The 27,099-nt window shown below is 37.3% G+C and overlaps 1 protein-coding gene across 1 annotated transcript in view; it reads left to right on the top strand.

The window, feature by feature from the left end:
• EML5 (EMAP like 5) overlaps nucleotides 1-19,449 on the top strand; it is a 116,431-nt gene extending 96,982 nt beyond the window's left edge. Inside the window, exons 32-43 of the mRNA XM_076345251.1 lie at nucleotides 642-740; nucleotides 5,740-5,913; nucleotides 7,335-7,543; nucleotides 9,543-9,700; nucleotides 12,032-12,146; nucleotides 12,642-12,830; nucleotides 13,026-13,198; nucleotides 14,480-14,642; nucleotides 15,556-15,659; nucleotides 17,144-17,297; nucleotides 18,077-18,177; nucleotides 18,507-19,449. Coding sequence (XP_076201366.1) covers nucleotides 642-740; nucleotides 5,740-5,913; nucleotides 7,335-7,543; nucleotides 9,543-9,700; nucleotides 12,032-12,146; nucleotides 12,642-12,830; nucleotides 13,026-13,198; nucleotides 14,480-14,642; nucleotides 15,556-15,659; nucleotides 17,144-17,297; nucleotides 18,077-18,177; nucleotides 18,507-18,543 — 1,676 coding nt within the window. The 3' untranslated portion in view covers nucleotides 18,544-19,449. The remainder of the gene's footprint in view (nucleotides 1-641; nucleotides 741-5,739; nucleotides 5,914-7,334; nucleotides 7,544-9,542; nucleotides 9,701-12,031; nucleotides 12,147-12,641; nucleotides 12,831-13,025; nucleotides 13,199-14,479; nucleotides 14,643-15,555; nucleotides 15,660-17,143; nucleotides 17,298-18,076; nucleotides 18,178-18,506) is intronic.
• The last annotated feature ends 7,650 nt before the right edge of the window (nucleotides 19,450-27,099 follow it).

Below are 27,099 nucleotides of genomic sequence, written 5' to 3'. Positions count from 1 at the left end.
TGAAGTGACTGGTATGCTTTAAATCTTACAGAAGTATGTGGGAAAATTATTATTTGTTGCTGAAAATTCAGTCTGTAGAGATGATTCATAATAGCTGCATAAGCAAACTAAATATATTGAAATGTTCCTGGTGACTGAATTTTGAAGGAAGTAAAGATTTGGTTATTTTGGTATTAGTTTTCTGAAATTTGCTTTTTAAAATGATCACAGACTAAAACAGCTGAACAATGGGGTCGTTATAGTTGTTTAATGTTTTTTCTAAGACTAAGTTAATTATTTTTTATTTGGCTTACTTTTCAGTCCTCCGTATCACATACATTCATTCCCAATAACCAATTTAGTTTAGATAACTTAGACCTTTTAAGGTTAACTTACTCCTTTTAAGGAGTAACATAATGCCATTTGTTTCTGTGATATTAAGCAACTTGATGTAGAAAACTTGAGGGGAAAGTTCAGAGTTATTGAGTGTTATATGTTAAAATCGAGATAAAAAACCAGGAGTTTCTGTTTCCTGGTTTTAAGCTCCAAACTGCAACATCACCATAATGCTGTTTTCTAACAAATATTATAAATGTTTGAAACATTAGCCATGTCTGTGTGTGTATAAATGTTTTAATTAAAGTTGGACTTTTTTTTTTTAGGCTCTCAGTCTTTTTACCAGGAACACAATGATGATATTTTGTGCCTCACTGTAAATCAGCACCCCAAGTTTACCAATATAGTGGCAACTGGCCAAGTAGGTATGTTTGTATTTTTGTAAAAAGAAATTAACATAAGAGCATGCAATTAGGGCCTTGTGAGTTCACGATAAATCACAAAAATAGTTGATTACGCTATCTTTGTTTGTATGAGTGTTACTCAGTTACCTGTCCTCTTTATATGTTTCTTTGAGTGTAATATAATAGAGTTGAACAAAAAACATTGAGGCATGAAAGAAGATTAACTTTATCTTTTGTTTGGAGTGTTATAAAAAATATTTTTTTAGAAATCTTAAGCCCCATGAAATCAATCTGGTTTTATTTAACTATCAGCTTGTGTTAGGCCTTCCAAAGAGTCATAGCCCTTCCAAAGAAGCTTAATTGAGCTGTCCTTCACTTCTATATGGACTAACCCCAGAATTCTTAAAATAGATGTCACTTTATGTAGGTTTTATCTCATCAGGCAGATTTATAATACCTACTTGGTGTTTTGATAATACATAGTTGTAATATTCTAGGCAGAACCAAAACCCTAATAGTGTTTCCCTACAGATGAATTCAGATTTAGGGGGGAAATATACATGTTTCATTGTAACATTAAAATTGATCTATGAACTAACCAGGTTTAAAAAAAAAAAAAAGAAAAAGGAAAAAACCCACTGTGCATCTGCATAGTTGAACTAATACTGCTGTTTCTAAATTTTGCAGAATAGTGTAACTTTTGTAGTCCTACAACCCAATTGCAGTTTTCATACCTTCAATTGTTTCTCAGCAGATTCAAAAACACATTGTTTTCCTTAGTGCATAGAATACAAAAAAACCCTTAGTTAATTTTAGCCAGAATGGCTTTTTTTTCTGTAGGTTTGTTTTAGATGTTTCATCTAAATATGGTCAGTTTGTCAGCTTATTACCTGCTTCCCTCTGTCTTTTGAATTTTTATGTGCATGTCTCATTAAAATTGACTCATTGATAGTAGTAACTGCTTAGCTAAAATAGCTTCATTTCTTTGTGAGTTTCTTGCCTCACATCAATTTAAAGAAATCATTAAAGGAAATTATTTAAATGGAAAAAATTACCAGCAGATTTTTGCCTATGGTTTGATTGCAAAAAACGTTTGCAGGAATTACAGGCCTTCTATTGTCTTCAGGAATTTGCTTTTTCAGCGTATTTCTTATTCTGGCCCTGTGTGCCTTTCCATATGATAGAATATATGGGAAGAATGTAGGCATAATGTGAAAATTTGTTCTTTGCATGGATTTTCTTAAGTGTTCGTCTTACCCAAGAAGAAACACAGGACCTTTAATGCTTTTTTGTTTCATAATCATTTCTACATCAACTAGCAGTAGAACAATTTTAACTGTTTTGTAGTGTGGATTAAGGCATACAAATCAGGAGCAGATGACACTTAAAAATTAAAGTACAAAAGAAACTTTTTAAGGAGAGAAATCGGAAAAATGAGCTGGAAGCAAAATATCTTTAAACAAAAGTTATTTTTAGATTCTGAACAGATGTTAATGAGTACATACTCCATAAAGAACATACTTAAATGCTGCTACTTTTCCTACTGATATGACTGACACAAACATAGCTTCACCATCATGATTTAAATCTTCAAAAGATTTACAGAAGCATTATTTTCAATATTTTTAAACTGTAATGCGGTTATGTAGTGTCTCGGTAATATTTCCCAGTACCTGAACCTTTATAATCCTGATTTCTTAATGCTTCTATAGAAGAACATTGGGGGTATTTGCCACTTGTCAAGATCAGACTCAAACATTACTTCTTAGCAGAATAGCAATCAGCATTTTTTTTCCACTTAATTTGTTAAAATATGAGTAACATGTAAAATACGTTTTTTATTTAGTTTGGCAGAGACCTAACATACACCAAAACTAGATTTTTGTGTTGTAACTCAAAATGAAAATCAAAATATATTCATTCTACTAATTTTTATTTCTGATGTGACCGCCTTTTATCAGTAATTGTTCATCTTTAACACTAAAAGCAGTATTGGTGCTGCTGCAATGCAAAGAGATGACATCAAGGTGTGTGTTAAGAAATTACACTAAATGTGGCATATATTTTCTTTAGCACTTATTTTATTTCTGGTCTAATTATTTTTCTGCTGCTTTTCCATTACAGGAGACTCAGCAGATATGTCAGGTAAGGGAAATAAAATTTTAACATCTTCAGGCGTAGTTAGCCTATCTAGTAGCCATCTACAGCTTTATAGAGCAATAAGTGACGTGAATTCATTTTTAGTTTATTAAAACCCTGTATCAGTCATATTACTGTCAGCACTGAATATAAACCACAACAGCTCAGCAAATTGTAAATATAGAAACAATTAAAATGTTAGAACACTCTTAAAAACTACTTTTGTTGTAACATACTCCCTTTTTGCTGCCCAGTGATTAGTGAGTTCCAATACATACTGCTACTGTAGCACTCCTATGTACGCTTGCAGGTTTCATAGACATGTTGGGGCTGACAATTAACATTTGTTTTAGACGCTCAATTGAGTATAATTTTAAATATGCATTTCTAAAGTAAATCCCATTGAGGAGGCCTAGGTGACTGAGTGAAAAAAACAATCACCTTTCACGTTTATGTATGATTGTCATGCAGTTATTACCACTGATCCAAAATGCTTGTTATGATGTCAGTTTAATTTTTTCTGTATCATTTTGGGTCTTTGACAGTTTGACAGTCTTGACTGAGCTATTTTTTATTAATATGTTGTTTTTTCAACTATAATCATAAAAATTCATCACCATCATGTGTGAGTGAGTTCATTGTGGAGCAGCCACAATTGTCTTGTGACACATCTTCAGAGATGCATAAATGTGTGTTCGTGTGTATCTAGAAAGTATAATAATCCTCATGTGGATCTAAAGCTTGTTCTGTGAAGGACAAATGTACAATGGCACTTTTAATGTGTGTTGACTTCTTTTAAATATGCCAAATTGTGCTTGCTCTAAGGATGGGAGGAAGAATATAGGTACCTTTTCCCACACTTTTAAACTGTATCAAAGAAGCAGTGATGATATGGTTGTTTCTATGAAAGAACATCTCTAGTCCTGCATATAATGCCTGGAGACTTTCCCTCTCTCACTTGCCTTCTTCCTACTGCAACTTTAGTTTGAGCTTGTGTATATTACTAAATTCTGTTGTCACTGCCTGAAACCAGCACTCTTATTTTTTTCTTCTTTGCGGCACCATTAGTCTGGAATCCAAGCTGCTGCCTGCCTTCATTAGAAAGTTGCGTAGTTTCACTTAAAATTTATCAATGGCTATTTGGCACCTTTCTTACTGATAACTTCTGCTTTTCTAGTTCCATTTTTCTGTTGTCTACAGTGATGCAGGGGTTCTTGAAGCAGTAATGTTTGTAATAGGCTGGAATGGCAAATTAAGTTTCATAATGGCTTGGTATAGATTTGCTTCATCTTACTGAAGATATTTTTTGTCCTGCCATCCCATGGTAGCTTTATGTAACTTCTCCCAGAAGGAGATGACACCTTACAAAATCTCTCTTGTGAGAGCAGATGTTGAGCAGCTGGAGTACTCCACAAGCAGGATGCAAGGTCAGGACAGAGTCTTTCAGAAGAACACTGTCAAGTAGGAGGACTCAAGAGTCCATGTTCTCTGTCCTGTAAATCTTGCTCTGAAAGATTTTGTCAGTTCTTATTCATGAAATCTAGGTGAAGGTTTCCGTTTGCCACCCAAAAGAAAAATTTTGGCCAAGGTTACAGGGGAGGTGCACAGGCCAAGGGCAATACAGAGTTTTCCAAGGGGAGTGCTGAAAAGGAAAAAACAGTTCAGAGCCATAATAAAGCTTTCCCTTCCCTCAGCTTTCTATAAGGACAGCAAGGAGTTTGCTGAAAATGTTGAGACATGCCAGTTGTTGCCAACCCCTGCCCTTTCTGTTTTAATGGCATGTCTATACTATGCTGTAGGTACCTCTCAAAAGGTGATGATAATGGCATGTTGGTGCCATGGGAGGAAAGTCCAAAGGGAAACAGAAGAAATTAGGAAGATTGTTCTAAAGACTGCTTTGGAACAGCTGTGGAATTGTGCTCAAAAACTTAGTGTCATGTGGCTAAAATTTTACCTAGGTCCCTGTGCCTACTGTTTCCCATCATATGTGTGCCTTTGAGGGACTAGATTTAGCTGATTAGAAACACAAAGCAAGGAGCTGAAATAGAATTTAGTTTATGTGAAGCTGGGTCTACGACAATAACTGGTAACCCCCACACTGCAGAGATCAGAGTAAAGAAGTTTGAGAGATAATCTTACTGTCCTGGAAATGCCCTAGATGCTATTCAGAGATTGCAAACTATACATGGATTGCAAAATCTTTGGAGAAGGCATTGCGTTCGGAAAAAAACTAGTTGTCATCATAATAGAAATAATCATGTACATTAGTAGCATGGAAAGATGGTTCTTACTGCAAAGAGCTTGCAGTCTAAACAATGCAAACTAAATTAAATACCCTAGTTCTTCTACATCAGTAAGCAAGCTGATTATTCAGCTGACGTTCTCCTAAGAGAGCATGCATTTCAGACAGATGGCCATTTTGTAGAAAAGGAGATTTTGGCCTTGCACTGTAAACTAATTTCTCTGTAGCTATCAGTTGTCCAAAAGCCCCACGTAGAAATTACATTCTTGATGATCTACTCAATATTTATGAAGATTTTTGAGTTAGCATGCTAAGCTAAGTTTTACTAGGAGAAAAACAGGAGAAGATGGCTTGGTTTCAGAGCTTCTGCTGTGCTTCAGAAGTCCAGTAACAGGTTAAGCAAAGTTTTCATCTCCAGTAGTGTAATGCGGCCAACTCCTTAGCCCTACTTAATGATCCTGTTTGCTGTAAATTGGTTTCCAAAGGGAGGCCAAAATCTCCTTTCTTTTCTTTATTTTCTTTTTTCCGTCTGACCAGAACAATTTTATTTGTCTTATTAAAAAATATTAACTGCTTCAATAAGCAAATCATTAGACATTTTCAAAACGTATACTAATTACATGTTTTATATTTGTGTAGCTACAGCTCCTTCTATTCATGTGTGGGATGCAATGAACAAGCAGACACTGTCGGTACTGCGGTGCTACCATTCAAAGGGCGTTTGCTCAGTCAGTTTCAGTGCCACTGGCAAACTGCTGCTCTCCGTGGGGCTGGATCCCGAACATACAATTACCATTTGGAAGTGGCAGGAAGGTAGGAAAGTGATTGTTTTTGTAGAATGTGTTTATATTGTTAGAGGTATGTTGGCTTGAGTCAAGAGCAATTATAACATAAAAATATCAGCAGATCAAAAATCGTTACAATAAATGCTATGCACTATGCACTGTAAAGAAGAGGTAAGATAAATGTACTTACCAATTCTAATAACTGCTAAATATATCTCCTTTGGAACTGTTGTGTAAAGATCAAGATAGTTCACTGATTTCCAGTTAGAATAATTAAAGAAAATGGTAGCCTTCATTCTCCCCCCCCCCCCCCCCCAGTCATTTCTTTGCTGCTTGGTAAAAACTCTTTATAAAAATCTTTTTTGCTCCCAGAAGAAATTTGCTGTTCTTTTCTGTTCTTATTCTTCTCTAAAGACTGATTACTGACTAGGTTGTTGTACTCCTAAAATTATCCCCCCAAAACTGCAAATTGCAGGAATGTGATGCCAGTACAGCTCCTCTATGCAGCTGTGTAATTGGTGTCTTAAGCTATACTACATGTTTTCAGATTGGCTTTGATCCGAGTTCAGGATTTAGGCTAAAGCAATTTGGTCAGCTCCTTTCCTCATCTCCTTTCTGTCTGGCAAAGCCATGCCCAGATTATGAAACTGATTCTCTAGTCTTAGGGGTTTATTTCCTCTCTCTTTGGAGATTTCCGTTGATCAGCTAGTATCTCTCAGAAGTTTAAAGATCAGCTATCAAGTTAATAAAAAGTGATCCTTCACAGTTTGTCTGCTAGATCCTGTGGAGCTGGACACAATGTCAAATTGCGTATTTATACAATCTTAGGTAGTATGAATGATGTGTGGTAAAAGCCCATGCAGCAGTTCACTGCCGTTTCAGTCAGAACGTGCCTGTGCTCATTCTTAAGAGTTGATACAGATTCAGCATGGCAGCTAAGGATCCAGATCAAGGAATCTTCATATGGGTCAAAATGTCTGATTTTTAACACCTCTGAAGAGACTGGAAAAGCATTACCAAAGTCAGTTTTTGCATTTTCTGCAGGAAGAAGAAAGTTTTCTAACTTTGGACAAAATTTGCAGAGAAGTCATTCATTAGTCTCTTGTAATTTGTCCAGAGTTTGGGATTTTCAGAGCAGTTGTAGGAATTTAAGAGGAGATGGAAATTTACTTGGATCCGAGCTCCTAATTCTTTTATAACATGAGGAAATTGAAAATTATAAGTAGATGGCACCTTCATTAGGTGCTACACTTTGCTACTGGGTCTTATTAAATGATTTTTTTTTTTTCCCTGCATCTTAATTTAGTTTTAATTTAGGAGCAGTTTGTGCTTTTCTTCACGACCTGTGTGGTCTTGGATGACTCATCGTTCTCCATAATTTTTTTTTTTTTTAACCATAAATGTATATTTTTCTCAGGGAATTCAAAATGTCCATTTTCTTCTTGCCAGGTGCCAAAATTGCCAGCCGTGCTGGTCATAACCAGCGTATATTTGTAGCAGAATTCAGACCAGATTCAGATACCCAGTTTGTTTCTGTGGGAGTAAAACACGTGAGGTTCTGGACATTGGCTGGAAGAGCTCTTCTCAGTAAAAAAGGGATGCTGAGCTCCATAGAAGATGCCCGAATGCAAACTATGCTATCTGTAGCTTTTGGAGCGGTACGTACCTTAACAAACTATTTCAAAATGCATACAAACAAAAAATTTTTTACTCTTCTGCCTTTATTCAGTTCAATGAGACTTTCATAACTTGCTAATGAGTATGTCAGTTGTTTTATTAAACTCAGTTTAGCGTTTCTAATACTTGCCTGCTAGTTAGAACTAATACCAGCTTTCTTTAGAACAGAAAAGAAAAAAGATTATGGATTTGTATGTTTTGAAAAGAAACAAACATAGGTTCTTTGGACTGGTAATACGCTGCTTGGTATTTAATTCAGGTAAAACAAAGCTGACTCTAGACTGCAGGAACCAAACAGTATAAATGAGGCTAATTTTATGCCCACCTAGGGGTGATTATATTATAATCTGTATGTGTTACTACTTATGGGTGATCTGAGAGCAGCATTGTCCTGGGGCGTTCGTTAACATCTATGACTCTTAGACGACTGCAGTAGGGTCTTGTTTTGCTTTGGGTTTTTTTTGGTTTTTTTTTTTGACAGATGTGGGCCTTGTTGCTAAGTTCCATGTCTTTGCCATTTCAGGAGTTGCTCTGTATGAGCAGCATTCATCTCTTCAGCTGGGCAGATAGCCACAGATTTCCTTTGTGAAGTGGTGCTTCTCTTTTATTGCGTTACTGTGTTACTGTCCTGCTTGCTGATCTGCCTGTTGGGTCCAGACTGAATTTATACTATTGATTTTGATTTTTTGAAATTGTAACTGGCCTGTGGTTTCATTTTACATGAGACTATCTCTCTTCCAGAGTGGTGTCTCTCTCTCTCAGGTACCTCTGATTTAAGAGAGGGTCCTACAAAGCAATAAGGTATCTTCCAAACGATAACTGTTAGAGATGCATAGCCCAGGCATTAGTCTGGGGTTTGAAAAAACCCTGTGAACTTTTTTATGGAGGGACAGATTCTTAGCATGAAAATCAGGCCGTATGCTGAATGTCCTGGAGTATGGTATGAGGTTGTTGGAGGATGCAAAGCTTGCAGGGGTTTTGTAAAAAGCTGAGCAAACTGAATAAAACCAAACCTGGTGTGTTCTCCATAATTCCTGTAGGGAGCAGTTCTGTGAGTGCTTTTCTTCCTTGATTTTGTGTCAGAAGGAGCTAGTTCAGGTGCTCCTAAAGAGGGGTTGGAAACAGCCCAACAGTTATGCTGTAAGGACGATCAGAGGGAGGATCTGCTCCCAAGTTCATTTCCAGTCCTCTTTAATTTACTCATTTATTAGGGCACCCACACACACACCCCTTTAAAAAAAGGATGTAGAACATCAACCCACCTCAGTCAAGGAAAGTGTTCCTGCCAAATCTATAAATGCGTCCTGGTACTCTAAAATATTACACATCATACTGAATTTGAGGATTGTTCACGTAAGTTACTAAAACAGTTTTGCTCAGTAACCAGTTCCTGTTGGTTTTAAGTGTATCCTAATAAATTGCCTTTAAATTTCAGAGGTAATTAAATTTATTTTATTACCTTTCAAAAACAGAAAGCAGAAGTAAAGAGGAGGCAGCTTTTAGTTCTGGGTTAAGTCAGACTTTTCTTCGTAAACTAATGGTTACTATAATCCAGTGAGTACCTTCACCCAACAACAAAAATGAATGCAAGCATAATGTACATAGCATGGGGGTGCAAATTGCCTGTTTGTGTGAAATGTCAAAACTGTTCTTGGTTTTCTACTTTTTTACCACAGTTTCCACACCTGATGGGCTGGAAACATAGATATCCCTATGGCTGAAGTTTAAGTCATTGCCTTTCTTCTTGCAGTGCAGAGCCTATTAGCTACAAGAAAGCATCTTTCAGACTTCAAGAAATAATATAGTAGCTCATTGTATTGTCCCTACAGGTTCTTATTACCCCTTCCACAATTTGCTCTTCTACAGCAGCAAATAAAAGCAATCTAGCCTAAAAGCAAAGGGTGATGATCTTTATTTCTGAATGTTCTTCTTCCTGCCTTACTCGGGATCAGATGATGAGTATATTTTTCCCCTTTTCAGAATAACTTGACATTTACAGGTACTATCAGTGGAGATGTTTGTGTTTGGAAAGATCACGTGTTGATACGAATTGTGGCCAAAGCTCACAATGGACCTGTTTTCACAATGTATACCACATTAAGAGATGGATTGATCGTTACAGGAGGCAAAGAAAGGCCGTGAGTCGTCTTCTTTCTTTTTTCTGCATGCACATGTGTTCTTTAAAAATGGTTTGGCTTCATCCCATCTAACACTAGGTAGTTGAGACATCAAAGCTAGAAGAGTAATCACTTTCGGATCCCTGAATAGTTGGTAGGAAAAAAAGTAGCCACCACCTCCAAAGTGCAGGTAAGCCCACATGAACTTCAAGTACCTATTTTTTTCCATTGATTGTAAGAGAAAGCCTAGAGTGGGTAGGATCCTGACCTGGGTGCCTTGCTTAAGTACCTAAAGTCAAGGGGGATGAATCAGAATCTAAATGCTATACAAGTAGTTCTTCATAATTTTAACGTCTAGATAACAGTCATCTTTCTATAGCACACGTGCAAGCTTCTTCAGGGATTTTATGACGACTTTACATTATTTTGGTTAAAAATAATAGGCAAGTGTAAAATAAATTATGTGAATGGATTATCAATTACACTGTATTATGAATTCTACTGCATTACATCAGTCAGGTACAAATACATGAATTATCAAAGAGATGATACAGTTCTCCCTCCTTAAGCTGAAAAGGGCTGAACTAGTATAATCAAAAGTAGCCTTGAAATCACCTTGTAATTTTACTAAATGGTTCAGTGGTATTTATCACAACAGTATTATTTTTGAGAGAAGGCAAAAACCTTTAGTTTGAAATATAGCTTTAAGCATTAAAAAGTTACCTAGTCCTTGGTGGGTTACTTCTTTTTTTGAAGTTGAACTGAGGTTGTTAACCCAAGTAATTTGCACAACTGTGATTAAATAAATGAATGATAAATATTATAACAGTGTAATGCACAGCTTCTTTTAAAGGAAGGATCTGTTTAGTTATGAAGGCAGAGGCAAACTGTCTTCTCTCAAATCTAAGGTACAGCAGCATCCTTTGTTTCTGGGGTTGTAAGCAAAATATCTCTTCAAGCATTTTAATTTTTTTCTTAGCACCTTGCTAATGATAGAAGGAAAAAAAAATGCTTCGGCTGTAATACAGTCCATCTGATGGCATGATAGTGCCCCATTTTGCAGGACACAGGTCACTTACTACCTTTTCCTTAAATAGTCCTTAAAGATCCTGCCTGATATTCAGACCCAGCTGAAAACTTATTTATTCCTGTGCTTGAAATATTTTCTTCTAGTTTTTATAAAACATCACCGTGATTTTATTTGGAGAATGTTCTCTCTCCCACCTTAGCTTCAAAGCCTCTTAATAATTAGTATTTGACCTGAAAGAAACAGTAATGAATAACAGTAAGAAACAATAATTCGTCTCCTGTGGGAAAATGGAGTATTGAAAGTATACAAAACAAATTCTACATTTAGGAAAATGGCATGTTTGTTTCTGCCTTGGCTTTCTTAATTGCAGTTCACCAGCCTCTTTTGATAAAAACTTTTTGCTGAGTATGACGACCAATCATATGTCAAAACAGTGCTATGGGGAAGCAAAGAATATTGCGTTGCAAGGGCTAACGATTTACAATTCATTTCACTTCTTTTAGTAATAATAATACAAAAGCAGTAATTGTGATTAAACTTTATGGAGTTCTTTGTCAGGGTTCGTTCAGTAATCAAAGTTGTAACACTGGCAGCTCAATATTGTGGAACATTGTATTTTCTGTTGGGGGAGATTCTTTTCTCTCTGAAGACATATCAACTGGAAATGCCAGATTTATAACTGTTTCATTAAACATTATCTCCCTTTTAGAAACTTTTTTTATTTTAATGTGTTCTTTACTGAAATACCAGTTCTCTTGAAAGTGGGTGGAAAATACTTAGTGCTTTCGTGATTAACACTTATTAGTTGGGTATCTTCTGCAATTAACATTGTGTGATTTTTCTCCTGTATCTTTGTCATTTATTTCACAGCAGTGAAAATAATGAAATTTTCACAAAAGTGAAAATCTTTTGTCATTTATTTCACAGTAGTAAAATACATCTCTTTCCTGTTTCCCTCAACTATATTTTGATAATCTCTGCCTGTCTTATTATTAAGATGGCAGTTTGTTCACACACTTAACTGTTCCTTTGACTAGACAAATTCCCCAAGAGCTGCTAATTCAGACTAAGCTTAGCAGTGACCATCTTTCAACTTTGTCTGTAAAGTAGTACGACAAGGACTTTGAATCAGTATTTCTTGCTTAGCTAGGAGGCTCAGCATACTAACATCACCTGTTCAGTAAAAACAAATGGAATCTTTAATGATTTAAAACATACTTAAATGCCTCGTTTACAATACATTACATTAAATAATATAGTTCTTTCACACATTGTCTTTTTTGTGCCAGCCATTATACTCATGGTTGTTCCTGATTTGATAGATCAAAGGAAGGAGGAGCGGTTAAGCTATGGGATCAAGAGCTGAAACGATGTCGTGCCTTCAGACTAGAGACAGGACAAATGACGGACTGCGTTCGCTCTGTTTGTAGAGGCAAGGTAAAGCAAGCATCATGTCTTTAAAATAAAGCTTATAATTTGTGGATTGATCTATAGCATTAAATATGTGATAAATTGTTTGCTTCCTCTTTCTCTTATCATTAGTATTTGAAATTAAAGGCTGAGCTAGAAGGTGTCTACAACTGATTTAACAGCAGAAAAAAAAATCTACTTTGGGAGATCTTAGCCTTACTTAAGATAATATTCTGTATGTATTTTTATTAAAGACTAACTAAAGATTTCTTTTCTATTCTTTTCACACTTCAAATATCTGACTTACAAGCAATAACTCAACTAGCTTCATGATTTATATACAGCTTTGTACCTCAATAAATCATAGATGAGTTTAAAAAATAAATTATCTTTGATTATTTGATTACTTGATTTCAGCAAACCTTCTTGACAGAACTATAGCTTTGGATTATATCTTTATTACTGTTCATCATGAGTAGTTAATGTATTATATGAGAGAGAATTCTTTCCCTGTTGTTCAAGGGGAAGATTCTCGTTGGGACAAGAAATGCCGAAATAATCGAAGTTGGAGAGAAAAATGCTGCATGTAACATTCTAATTAATGGTCACATGGATGGACCAATCTGGGGCCTAGCAACGCATCCGTCCAGAGATTTTTTCCTTTCTGCTGCAGAAGATGGCACAGTAAGACTCTGGGATATCGCTGAAAAGGTAGGTGTTGGAGAATAGTTGTTGTTTAGGAAAAAAAAAAATCCTAGACTTGTGGTGGTGTTGAGGACTTGAAACTTGTTTTTTAATGTATTCTGAGAATAATCCATCTGATAGTGGCAAACTGTTAGCATAAGGTATTTTTTAAATATGAACAAATAGAAACATTTACTCTTCTGGGTTTTTATTTCTTCACAGAAGATGCTGAACAAAGTCAGCTTAGGACACGCAGCTCGTACTGTTTGTTACAGCCCAGAAGGCGATATGGTAGCTATTGGCATGAAAAATGGAGAATTTATTATCTTGCTTGTGACTTCTCTAAAAATTTGGGGGAAAAAAAGGGACAGAAGATCAGCTATTCAAGATATCAGGTCAGAAAATAGAATGCCTTTGTCTATTGTAGTATTCTAGAAATCTGTATTATTTTTAAAAAATAAAATTTTATGTTCTGAGGAGCATTGCAGTGATATTTCAGAGATCTGGAATCGATGAGGGAATTGTGGAGTTTGTGTGATTACTCTGATACCAGGACTAAAAAGGAAGGAGGAGGTACATGAAGATAAGAGCTAGCAATCAGTCAAAAAACAGGCAGTACCATAGGGGGAGTGTCAGATGATATTGCCAAGGGTTAGTTAAAATGAAGGGTGAATCGGGAAGTAAGTGGACAATAGGAACAGACCATCCTAATTAGGGGGGCGGGGGGGGCAGATGAGAAGGTGTGAAAAGGAGCAGGGTGAGATGATGTGTAGGCGGTAAAATGAGATCAGAAGTTCACAGATGAAGACTGGATTGTGAGTGAGGATGGAAATGTCTGTCTGTCAGTTTGCTCTTTAATGTTTTTTGTTAGAAAGGAGTTAGCAGAAGTAAAATTTTGCTTCTGTTTCCTGAATGGAGGACAAGACTGTTCCTTCTGTGAGATAAATTGATTGTCATCAGCTCAGGGAAGCTTCTGGAGAGCAAAGCAGGGTGAGTGGGAGAAATACGAGCAAACAGGGATGTTGCTGCAAGAAGGCAGGAGAACCCCACTTGGAGTTAGGGGCTTGCTGGAATTAAAAAGCTGTCCCAACGTATGTCTCAGAGATAATAGAAATAAACAAACTTCCCTAGTAATACAAAAGGGGCTGTAAGGAATTTGTTCCGCTCAGGAAGCTACTGAGTTTCAAGACTAGAAAGGAAAAGTGGAGGAAATAAACCACTGTGCAAAGATACATTGGGCAGATGAAAGATTTTATTTCACACCTTTTTATTCAGTACATTTTATCTAGAAGGTCTGGCTTTTCTTCATTTACAGCATTTCATTTTTCTAGTTTGTAGCTTGTAAGTATAGCATTAGAGAGTCAAAGTCATCAGGGGCATGTCACAAAGTTGTGAGAGTAATGAGATCAAATAATGAACAGAGTTATTCCAGAGATGTTTCCAGTTCACTTATATGTGACAGCTGTACCAAAATTATTGCCACCTTCTACTGCATTTATGTTCCCTGAAAATTTTATTTGTTTCAAAAGTTATTTTCCTTAGCAGACAAAATACTCTACCTCCCTCTTCAGATCTGGATAGCAGATACTTGAAATGCAAATTTGCCTGTGCTTCTCCAATATTAGAATCTGTTGTTAGTGCCGATCTGTGTTCATAAAACCCTTCTATCTGTTCAGGTTTAGCCCAGATTCTCGTTACTTAGCAGTCGGTTCCAGTGAGAATGCAGTGGATTTTTATGATCTAACTTTGGGTCCCACACTGAATCGAGTCAGCTATTGCAAAGACATCCCAAGTTTTGTGATCCAGATGGACTTCTCTGCAGACAGCTCTTATCTCCAGGTATCAGTCATTAATTGTTCAAGATACTAAATGGAAGACATACTCAAGATAGATACTCTGCAAGTATTCTGCTTTGACAGCTGCTAAATTTTGTAATGAAATGTAGTAGGTTACTGTCACTAGACTATTACTTTGTTGTAGTGATAAGTGGATGATGAAAATAGTTATCCTGGATATTAAATGCAAGAAATAAGCATAGAAAAGAGAAACAGATTTCAAAATCACTGTAACGTGTCTCCCTGCCTTTTTATCTCTGTGATGCTGATGGGCTATCTTAAAAGAGAAAAGAGTACAGTCTATCATTCTGGAAGCCCCAGAGACCTGTGAATTCTTCATATCCCTGGCCAGAACGGTAGCATTACACATCATTTCAGTGCTGGCCTTTGTGCAGCAGCACCAAAATCATGGTGTTACAACTCCCAGCCACAGGGCTCAGGACATTTCTTAAAATCAAAATAAAGTAGGCATACTTTGCTTTCTACACTTTGTTCGCATCTGAGAGGAGGAATAAGCTTCTCTCACTTTCAGACCAACATCTGCAGGCTGAGAGGAATACCTTTGTGTCTGTTTTAAAGATACGAGTTTATTTTGCCTTACTTATACACACATACATACTAACACGCAATATATAGAGACGGTTAATATTATCTGCAGAATGCAAGATGTTTCAATTTTTTTTTCTTAATTAGGCATTTCAAAATTGATGATTTCTTATGCTTTTTCACTGTTGCTTTATGCTTGTATAAATTTTTGAGAATTTTCAATTAATTGAGCAAATTTTATTAATATAGATAAGTTACTTACAGAGTAAAAGATAACTATCAAGAAAATGCTTTTCAAAGCGCTTTAGAATTGTTTCTTCATCTTTTCAAACAAGTTCATGTATTCTAAATTCTCTGTGGTCATCTCAAAGGTCTCTACTGGGTCTTACAAAAGGCAAGTCTATGAAGTGCCTTCAGGAAAACAGCTTGTGGACCAGGCTGTGATTGACAGAATAACGTGGGCTACTTGGACAAGGTAAATGATTCACACATTTACACCTGTTAAAACACTTGTAACTTCCAGGAGAAGCACCTATTGTTTAAAAGCATATTTCATCCCTTCGTTTAGTCAGATATTTTCTTCTAATGCACCCATCTGCTCTTGGCAACAGGATCAGGTAAGTACAGTACAGCAGAAGAAAGTACATAGCAGATTCCCTCAGTAGAACATGAGGTGTTTGACCGGTGAGGATATCTGATAAAAACTGCTCTCTCTAATGTGTGCCTTTCTGTTCATTGTGTATCTGTAGCTTCCTTTTATGTATCTCCAGGAGCCTCAGTAGTTTTTCACTGCACTGTGCAGATTACCTGGAATACTGCACTATTTACTTCAAAATAGCGATTTGGGGATAAGAGTACAGGGAAAATTAAAACATATCAAAACATGAAAAGACAATACAAGACTGATAATTCAAGTTTTATTTACAGTATTACACTAATGGTATTTGTATATTAAAGTTGCTATTAACATTTGCATATTAAAAGGTATACAAAAGTACTTTTAAATGCCTTGAAGTTACTATATTTCATTCAAAACAGACTTAGAAATTACATGAAGAATGATAACATATTTTATTTTTATTTCACATTTAAATAATTTATTTCATGTTCTGTGCAAATCTGATTTCCTGTGCCTTATTTTGATATGAAAACAAGAAACCTGTGTTTACTGACCCAATTCAGTATGTCTGAAGTAATCATTCCTTTTTGAATGTAGTGTACTGTGCTCTGATTTGGGGGGAAAGAATCACAGAAAAATTCCCAAATCACTCACCTATTAACAAATGATAAAGTGCTTGTTTCTGTGCAGTCCTGTAAGTATGCATATATATTGTAAGCACAGATTAATAAAAAGCAACTTTTCACAAGGCTTTGCAAAGGAATTTTTCTATAAATGTCTGTTTTGGAGTCTTAAGATAATTACATTTTCTGTTTAGGACAATTTCTCTCTCTTCCCCCCCCGATTTTAATGAAGAATCTTCACTGGAATCAAGGAAACTTTTCATCTAATCGATATGAAAATGTTACAGAATCAACAAAACGTAGTTATAATGAGAATATACATTTTTTTTTTTTTTCCCAACAGCTGAAACTTAATTCATCTAATGCTTATGCAGTGACATTCTATTTTTAATTGCCCTTTCTTTATTCATTTTCTTGGCAAATGCCTCACTGGACAGTATTAATACTGTTGATTCACCTCTGCTTTTTAGTGTTGTCATGGGCCACATTATTTTGGGAATTATATCACTGAATATCAATATCAATTTCAGAAGCAATTATGGAATAATGTAAAAAGTAATTACAGAGTAAAACCTATATGAGATGTGTATGTTTAAGAATAAAATGTGAAAATTACATTTTTATAAAACCAGTTACAATATGGGAGCTGCTTACTATTTCCTTACTCTGTTGATTTTGCTATGGTTTTCAAAAGAATCTCTTGCTCTTCTGTTTCAGTGTTCTAGGGGATGAAGTAATTGGAATCTGGTCCAGGCATGCTGAAAAAGCTGATGTAAACTGTGCCTGTGTCTCTCACTCGGGAATCAATCTTGTAACAGGCGATGATTTTGGCATGGTCAAACTGTTTGACTTTCCATGTCCTGAAAAATTTGTAAGAACTTGTTTTTGCATCGTTACAACAAAAAGTACTGTTGCTATTATGGTCTTGTATTGTTTCTCTAGAAGACATATGATGGAAATATCTCCTACTCTAAATTTGTAGCTTTTTAACACATCTATGTAACTTTAGCTCTATAGTCTCATAAACATGCTTCACCTCAAAGTTTTCCTAACACTTTGTGCAGTAGCTCTTGCTATAAGCTCTTGTGGGTGTTATATTGTCTGCCAGTCTGTATTAGCGTAGTGCCTTCATACTGAAAATCTCAAAGCCCTTAGTTTTATTTATCCACATTTCCAATCGCCATTTGACAGATGAGGAAGACAGCTAGTAATTTTAGTCCCATCTGTGTATTTCCATGGATGAAGAGTTTACAGATTTTTTGCTAATACTAGCACTGTTAATTTTCAGGATTTGAGACTGCACAGTGTAAGCTGCTTGCACACTTATAATGAAAATATTTTTTTCAGGGTTAGGAATTCTACACAAAATTTAGAGGTTAATCATGTGACAAGATATATTTCATTTTATTCTGTTAGCTTGAGCATTGTTGTCAATTTTCAGGTGCTGCCTCATTTGGTGACAATTTAATCTGCGTTGAGCTCGATAGTAGTTCTCCTTCAGGAGATCTTTCACATTTGAAAACCTATATAACATTCTGGATGATATAAATATGTGATGCAATAAAAAGGTGGATAAAAACATGCATACCTCGTTTGATCTCGGAGGGGACAGAGTATTTAGACTCTCTCATTTTATTGGTTTTTTTTCAGGCAAAACACAAACGATTTTTAGGTCACTCTGCCCACTTGACTAATATTCGATTTACAAGTGGAGATAGATACGTGGTCAGTGCTGGAGGGGATGACTGCAGGTATGTATCCTTTCCATTATTGTCAAAAAGTACACAGCAGTGGACATGGACAGTCCATAACAGTATAAAGCTCAAGTTCAGAGTCTTCATCTTTTTATCTGTGTACTTTCTTTTCTGTTTGTATATAAAGAAATGGATATTTGCAACAAAATAAATAGCCCAGATGTTAATATGAACAGTTAAGATTTAATAAATTAAAATATGTTTACATCTGTATTCAGACCATCATATTTTTAACTGTAATTTTTCTTTTGACTGTTATTAGCCATTTCTTTTAACAATACTGTAGTCTTTTATACCTCATATTTAATATCTTTTTGAAAATGCAGCTTATTTGTTTGGAAATGTGTGCATATGCCTCATTGAGAGAGACATGGAGACTTGCAAAGAGGACGCTGCATGAAGTACCAGACATGAAATACCCAGGACTGCAATGTGACATTCTGCTGTGCCCTGCATGTGTTGGAAATGGTGCTGATCCGAGACACAGAGCAATCTGTCTCTGGAAGACAAGTATCTAGAGTCTGTCAGAAGGATGGACTGTAACAAATAACACTGAGGCTGTTAGATTTGCTTCAGTATCGGATAATCCGGGTTGGTATTTCACTCACTGCCAGATGTTGAAAATGAAATACGTGCATAAAAGGAAAAAGTGAATTGTTAATCAATGTACAGTTTCACAGTAAGATCCTGGGGTTTTAATCAAGAGGTGTTATTTCTGACCTAGTGCTGTACATTGATCTATTTTCAGCATGAATGTTTCTCCTTTAAGTTTTGGGGGCTGAATATCATTGAAAAACAGAGTATTCCATATTTTATTACTGAAAGAAACCATATATTAACTCTTAAATATATAGTATTTTAATAAATGTTTAATTATTCTAATGGAAATGATATTTCTATGACTAGTCAAAAGGAAACATCATCTGGTGAAGCAGAAAAAAAGAGAGCTGATTCCTTAGGACTTTTCTGTATTTAGAGGCCTGGGTCACAGTCATGTCTGGTCAAAGCTGTTGGATATGCATGATCTTCATGGCTAATTTAGTGTTTTTGTTGCACTTAAACATTAAATTAGTTCTGTGAGCAAAAATAGATTTGCTCACTTTGCGAGTGCCTTGCCCACAACCTAAAAGTCTAACTCCAATTTTTGCCTTGTGAATAAAAGTATTCTCAGTGGAAGAGAGATTATTGCTGTGTTACTTGACTGGGCTTTTAGCCTCTACTCTGGAAATGTGGACTAGGGTGAGGATTTTATAGTCTTCATAATCGATAAAGCTTGGGATGTCACCAGTTGCAAAAATAGAATTTCATAGCAATATGAATTGATTTTATTTTCTCAGCATCACAGGGGGGATTCAGAGAGAATATTAACTTTCCAAACATTGTATTTTGTACATTTGAACTTTTTAACAAAGTTAGGACTACCTGGGAGAGGTCTCTACTCAGATTTCTCTCCCAATTGTAAAAAACGTCCAATCATACACTTCTTTAAATGGACCTGCTGTCACTTCTAGCATAAGTGCATTTATTCTATCCTGCAACATAACTGAGACTCTAAGTTGAAAAAAACATTCCAGTGATAACAAAAACCTGAACAAAGCTATGTTTTGGGTACAAGCGAGGAAGATCTCATCAGCTGTTTGTCTAAATGATGTCATAGAGATGCATTACAGGCTGAACCTGGTTTTTAATCAGTGCAGTTAATTTTCCTGCAACACGAAGGGAACAGAAGTAACTAATTATCAGCGCTACTCTCATAATGACATTCTGCTGGAACGTAAAGCTCTTTTCCTCTGCGTAAGCCAGCATTGCTTTAACAATGGCATTTGTTTAGGTCAGTCAGTAGGCTTTGGTATTATTCACCTCTTGCATTCTCTTATGCCAGATAAAAGTAAAAAAGAAATAAACCTCATCTCTTCTTCTAAGCATCTTGTGTGCATGGTGGTTATAGAGGGAATGGGAGGGCTTGCATATAGAAGAAAAGGGGGAGAAAAGTTAATGAGCCAGACTTCCGTGCTCTCTTAGGTCCAAAAATGCTTGTTATGTGCTATACAAAGCTAGTTACCCAACGGTCTTAGATAATATATTTTATATATCAAGCTATAACAAATACTTATTTTAAAGAAGTTGATGAACTAAACTATTATCAGGTTTCTTGGCATGATGGTTCTTTGCAAAGTCTTGCCAGTCATGCAGCTGCTATTCTACAGGAGCAAAAACTCTGTGGATTTGGTCATGAGTGTACAGGGAGATCTTGCCAGTAACATTTTTTACTTTAGGGGAATTGCATATGAGAATTGAGATTTGACCTGATCTGTCTCATAACCTTGTTGCCTGCCTGCCTGTTTTATATGAAAATTAGTATCTGGCATTTAAATCTTATCTGTGCCAGAAAAATTAGTTGCAGTATGCTATAGCTGTGATTCTATCCCTTATTAAACACATCTGTGCAGGACCTCTTGACTTGAAGTAAGATTTGTCCTGTCTCTATTTTAAAGTTGCCTTTCATCGGTTCAAGTTGGATAGCTGTTAAGAGCTCCCTTGTAGCCTGTCCCACTCAGACTGCCAGATCAAAGTCCAAATTTTTCTGCCTCTGAGTCTTCCCCTCAAAATCCTAGGCTCAGTATCTCCCAGCCCCATGATCTTCTGTAGGCCTCCACCCAATGAGAGAGGTACGGGGACTATCAAGAGGTTTGTTCCTTGGATCCCTGTCACTCCTCTCCTCCCTCCCCCCACCCCCTTCGTTAATGCTGTGCCTCTCCACTGGTAATTTGCCTGTTAGTGCTTTTGCCCTGAGGAATCTCAAATGCCACGCCAGCGGTGGGGTACCAGTGAGAAGCTGACAGGCTAACTGCAGCAGGCCTGCCCTCAGCGGTGCAAGGCTGATAGCTGCAGTGCAGAAGTCTGAGCCTCCAGATCTCCCTGCTTCTTCACCCTCTTCCAAACCTCACCGCTACTGTAAAGGGCTGGGGTGGGAGCTGGAAGCTGAGGAGCTCTTTAAAAACAAAACTACCAGCCTTGCTCCTCCTATTGCAGCCAGTATTGGTAGCTAGTATTTTCCCTGGCAAACTGCTCAGGGGTTTGCTGGGTAAAATGGGGTCGGCCAGCTGGGAACGGTCATGAACGTTGAGGAGTGAGTAGAGCCTCAGTTGCAGCTTTCTTCCTGAGGACCATTTGGAGCGTATTTTGTAGGATAAGCTGTGATTCTCTGCTGAAGAGAACAGCTGGCTGTAAGCATGGTTAAAGATGGCAGCTTTGCAGTTTTTTTGGTCTTTTGTCTGTGATGGTGCTTGTTACTGTGCCTCATTTGCTGTTTACATGAAATGCTGCTGTGGAACTTGATAATTGTTGCCACTCGTGCTTGAAGCACGTGTATACGGGAACAGACTGCCTGTTTCTGTAGGCAGTGGGAGCTTGTGACTGGTTGCTCAGCAGGAAAGTCAGAGGATGAGATAACCCCGTAGGATAGGTCAGGGAAGAAGCTGGAATGTGGAGGGACTAGTGACAGCCTTCCCTTTGGAAGCATCAGAGAGAAGAAATGTGGGCAGGAGGGCTCTGTCTGAAGCTGGAGGAAGCCTTTTCTGTGATTATACAGCACCAAGAAGGGGAGGCAAAAGTTCTTTGTATAATTTGCTCACTCATAGTGGATGATTTCATTCTCTAGCTTAATTGTCTTTCTAACACCTTTTCTGGCTAGCAGCAAACATACATCTGTGGGATCTTTAAAGTCAGCAATATTTTTTGTAATAAAAGAAATAAACTAGAGAACTGATGCAATAAAAGCAAAATGACATTTCACTTAAAAAAATAAATGTGCCCTTGAAAGCTATTTAAGTGTGCTTGGAAAAAAGAGAGTAAGAGGAGGAAAATCAAGCTCCTAGGAGCAAACAAAAATTAAAAATAAACACATTTAGAACTGAAAATTGCCATAGCACAGGAACTGAGGAACACAGTTGAGATTAGGACAGAGAGAACAAATTAGCCAAATGTATTGAATCATTTAGACTTGAAATCTTAAATTTTTTATTCTTACGGAGACAGTTGTCATACATGACTTCCTGATTTTGATAGGGAAGGCAAGAGATGGTGTAAAACTAAAGATAAAGAAAGCATTTCAGAAAATTAAGGCTACTTTATCACTTGTCGTTGGCAGTTGAAGGAAAGCACTCATTCAGAGTAACTTCTGACTTTGCTTGATATCAGGGTTTCAATATTAGCAAGATTCATTTCAGAATAACTCTGAACTTCATACAAGTCAGGTTAATGCTGACCTGGAGTTGTGCCATCAGAAAACAGACACACTGCAGACAAGTTATCTCCTGGATCTGGAAATCAGATCAAAATAAAGAACTTCAATACCAAGAGCAGGACTTCGATAGCATTCAGGGGTGGCTTAGTTTAAAACCATGATCCTCTTCTCTCAGCTGCTGCCTAAACCCCGCTATTTGGCTTGCAAGTTTGCCAGGGCAAACAGTGCCCTTCTTTCAACAAGCCCTGAGCGTCTGCCTGTGCAGACCTCACCTGCGTTCTGGATTGCACCCAACAGTGCTGAAGTCTCCACGTGCACATGGATTTCACTCTAGGCCTGTGCATTGGAATCCCTTATTGGACTTGGTGCGCCTGGCGCGGTGGTGTGACAAGCTAAGGATCTTGGTTTCAAATACAGTCCTTACATGGGCAAGGTGACATGTTTCCCTATTTCATTATCAGTGTCACGGATGTGACACGCCTTAATCTTTAATTTTTTTTTTTAAATTCTATTAGCATAAGCTATAGACAAATGTTGTCTGGTCAGTGTTTTGGACAAAGTGAATCATCCTCTAGTCTCTACAGAAAGGGAAGTAAGATTGCAAGTCACAAAATAAATTGCCGCGACAGTGGTTGTGACATCACTAGCTGTATTGCATTTGCATACTCTTTTGTTCTCATGGTTTTCTTATGCTTCCTTATAGTCTGCTCTGTTTTCCTACAGTTTATAGCACCATTCGATTTTTGCTCATGTGGATGGATAGATAGGTGAGCTTGCCAAAGCCTACTGCGCATTCCATACACCAGTCACTGTGGTGTGGTTAGACCAAGCCTGTCTCTTTGGTTGTCTGCAGCTTCTGCGCTTCAGTTAACTTTGACTTCAGACTTAAACTCTGCATATCTCATTTCAGAAAAAGAGAATAGTTTTAGATGTATAATATGCATAAAAGCCACAATAGGTTTCCTTGCCAAAATCATTCATAAGTAACTAAAAATTGGTGGGTGGGTTTGGTGGGGGGTTTTCTTCAGTTTACTTGATGCTAGAACAGGTAACCACTCACCATTGCCTTCTCAGATTACCAACAGCATACCAGTCATAACCTTGATCTATTTTTTTGTTAACTGTTAAATCAGCAATCCAACCAATTCACTTTTTCTTGGGGGGGGGGGGGGGGGAGAAAAAGAGGCATGGAACATGTGTTCTCTTTTCCCCCCTAGTGTAAAACAAAACAACAAAAAAAAGTGTAAGGTCTGAGCACGATGACATTAGGCAATTCTCATAATTTCCACTTCTTTTTGAAGTTATGGAACATAGGGTGGAGGAAACAGTAACAGGAAACCAGTAAATATAAACACGGAGAAAAGGAGAGAGAAAGGAAAGCGGAGGAAGGAAGGCGCATGAATAGGCAAAGGCAGGACCAAAGAACCAACGTGGGGGGTGGTGGCCGGGGAGTCGTGCCACTCTCTGGCAAACACCTTATTTCAAATGGGAAGTGTTCAGCGGCTGGTGGTGGAGTTTAAGGACTGGAAAGGCGGCAGGCAACTTTGCTCTGTTTTTGGGAAGATGCAGCTGCGCCCATTCATTGCTCTTTCCACTCCCATACCTATGGGGCCACTGTTCAGTGCTGAGGTACAGCAGCTAACACACATTAACCGCTGTGGCAGTGTGCGCGTGTTGGCAACAAAGATACTGTAAATATAAAAATGCTACGTAGTACCGAGAGCTCAGGTAAAAGAGTTTAATGATGTATTTTAAAATGCTACTCATCTTTCCCACAAAAACCAAGCATGGGTTGTTTTAATAGGCCTCTTCTGATTTATCTGTATCTTAGCTTCCTGTGCAGCTGGGCTTAAATGCATTCTGTAAACAAAAAATACTAAACCAAAGAAACCCTGTACTTTAGACAACCCTTCATAACCAACCTGTATCAATTCCTGCCTCTTTCATTTCTCTCCTATTGAAAAGTTATTCACCAGTTCTTGGTTCTGTTCCCAGACGTGCACAACATTTAACATGACAGACGTTAAAGCTACGGCCTGTATTTGTCCCGTTTAACTCGAGGTGTGATGGAGACGGGTATCTGCAGACAGCAGTTCAAATCATCCATGAGCTGAATTTTCCTTTGGTGGTTCCTTGCCTTAGGCCTCCAAATGTAGGTATAGTAAGTCAGGGAAGGTGAATGTAATGTGGGCCTGTGAATACATATGAGTAGAAATAAATTAGTAAAGTTCTTGATTTTATCCCAGAATAAACAATTACAAAATAAGGACATCATTGACTGAAGGTAAACTTTATGTAAAAAAAATCCAAACTCATTACGGGTGCCGCTTAGACAACTGAACTGGACTTTCACCTGTAGCAACTCCTGGTAAGAAACAGAAAATCTGTGCGCAGATAGCTGAACTGATGCTTCCCCACCTGCGAGAGGACAGTTGAGTCTGGGACATGAGAGGCAGTACGTTCCTATCGCTCGGTGTGTTTGGATTTCTCTTCCAAAGCCAAAATACGAGTTTCCTGAGGTTCTGTTGCTTGTTGTGGGATGACTTCAAGACCCTACAAAGTGATTTTGCCCTTGCTAGCACGTACCTTGCTCAGTTTGGGCACAGATGTCGTGTGAGAGCTTTTTTTTCTTAAAGTTACCCCCAAGATTATTGGGGTCATGTTCATTCCAGTGATGTAAAGATGTGTCTGATTCACACCATTCTACATTCTTAAAAGAAAGCTAGTTGTACCCACTTAACTATTAAGTGGCCCCAACATAACAAGTGTTTTAAACTAGAGGATTAACGTCGTTCATGCTTCGCCACTTTTTCGTCAGATGGATTCTTCTTTCGCGGGGGACAGATGCTGCTGTCCCATCATTGTGTGTAACTGCAGCTTGCGTAAAGCTAGTGCCATCTTCGGCTGGTCTCAGTGGGGCTGAGTCAGGAGACAAGTGCTTAAGGAAAAACCATGTAGATCAGTGAAACAAGTACTGCATTGGTGGGTTCTGAAAAAGGGAGGTAGCAGGGGTATTTTAGTATCAGTCCTCTGTAGGACTTTGGGGGGGGAGTTTTCCATGTAGTATCTGTCCTCCGATTATTCATTCATTAGCTTTTGCCATTACTCTCCTTTTCTTTTTCTTTTTTTTCTCTTTCCACAGGAGCCCTTAACCCAACTCCCCCTCTCCCAACCCCCAAATAAATACCTTTACGTGGTGGCTGTGAGAGGTCAGCCAACCTTAACCACAGCTTTACTGTGACTATGGTGACCTACAATACAAAGCACTACGTTGCCGAAAGTGAATTTTCTATTTACTTAGTTGCAAATTCTTGAGACTGGGGAGGAGGGGGGGATCTTTCCATGCCCAGCAGGTAAAAACCAGGGTATTTATTCTTCCCAAGAAGCAAAGCAGTTAAATACTTTTTTCCAACACATTACTCAAAATCTGAATGTGTCATGTTCAGCTATGGAGCTGTAAATGTTCGGTAACTGCATGATTTTTCAAACAGCAGTCACACCTAGGGCGTGCTCTGTACTGTACTCTTTGGGAATTTAATAAATACACTTTCTAAAGAAACTCCAAGCATGAACACGGGCACAAATTGCATGGAAAAAAAAATGGTTTTCTGTACTTCTGTGAAATGTTGGTGCTGTTGGGTAGTACTTTCCACAGTTCTGCTCTATTCTTCCTTCACTTGCTACTACTTATCATTGTGCTGTGTTTTTAGGTGCGAAATAGCTCTTTTTTTTTTTAAAAAAAAAAGCGGTATCTGGTAATGATAAGCTTCATATATGCTTTTTAGTTCAGTTATGGGTATACAGCATATTATATTAAGTAATGGAAAAGCTGCATTACTAACTTGCGAAGAAAGTTAATGCATTTTTAATGTAAAATTTCACATAAGAATACACTCAAGACCACAATGATCACTTAACATAACAGTCTAAGTAAATGCATTAGAACCATTATTCCCTTTCGAAATGCACACACTTTTAGCGCTGTGGCTTGGTTTATTCACTTTTTCTTTCTAGCAGAGAAAAACGGGCAGCTTGCCTTACGCGAACCATTGTGCAGTAGGTTACACAACATCAAAGCTGTTGAAACTCAGCAACGGCGGCAGTACTAGTTTTCTGCTGCCCTTACAAATTGTTCTCTCCTCATCCCACACCGAAAAGGAAAATAGCTTCGTGGCGGCAGCTATTTCTGAAAGGGACAGCTAATGAAGGTATTGGAAAATTCTATAAAAGAATAATGCAATTTGCAGTTTTTCATCTGGAAATCCATTTCAGCATTGCTCCGTACAATGCAAGAGCCCATCCTCTCCTCCTCCACTCCCCGGTCAGGTCACCTTAGGAAAATATTTTACTCTAGTTCTTTAAGCTTAAAATCCAGTTGTCTGTTCAGATTTGTTGTGTTTCATTATGGAGTGTGTCAGATAATCCCTCTTGCTTTAACAACAATAAAAAAAAAAAAAAAGGTATTTAAAGGTATTTTAAACTAGTCCAAAGGTATGGTCATGTATTACTGTAATAAGGATCATGGTTTTAAGTGTACTCCATTTTGGTTTCCACCATGAACATCTAATCCCTGTAACAATGTTGTATGTTTATTTAAAGTGTGTATATATATATATATAAAAAAAATTAAATGTCAGATTTTTGCATTAATTAAGATTTTTTAAAATTTGAAT

This window comes from Aptenodytes patagonicus, chromosome 7 (assembly GCF_965638725.1).
Source record: "Aptenodytes patagonicus chromosome 7, bAptPat1.pri.cur, whole genome shotgun sequence".
NCBI lineage: Eukaryota > Metazoa > Chordata > Aves > Sphenisciformes > Spheniscidae > Aptenodytes > Aptenodytes patagonicus.
This window is presented reverse-complemented; position numbering and strand designations above follow the sequence as displayed.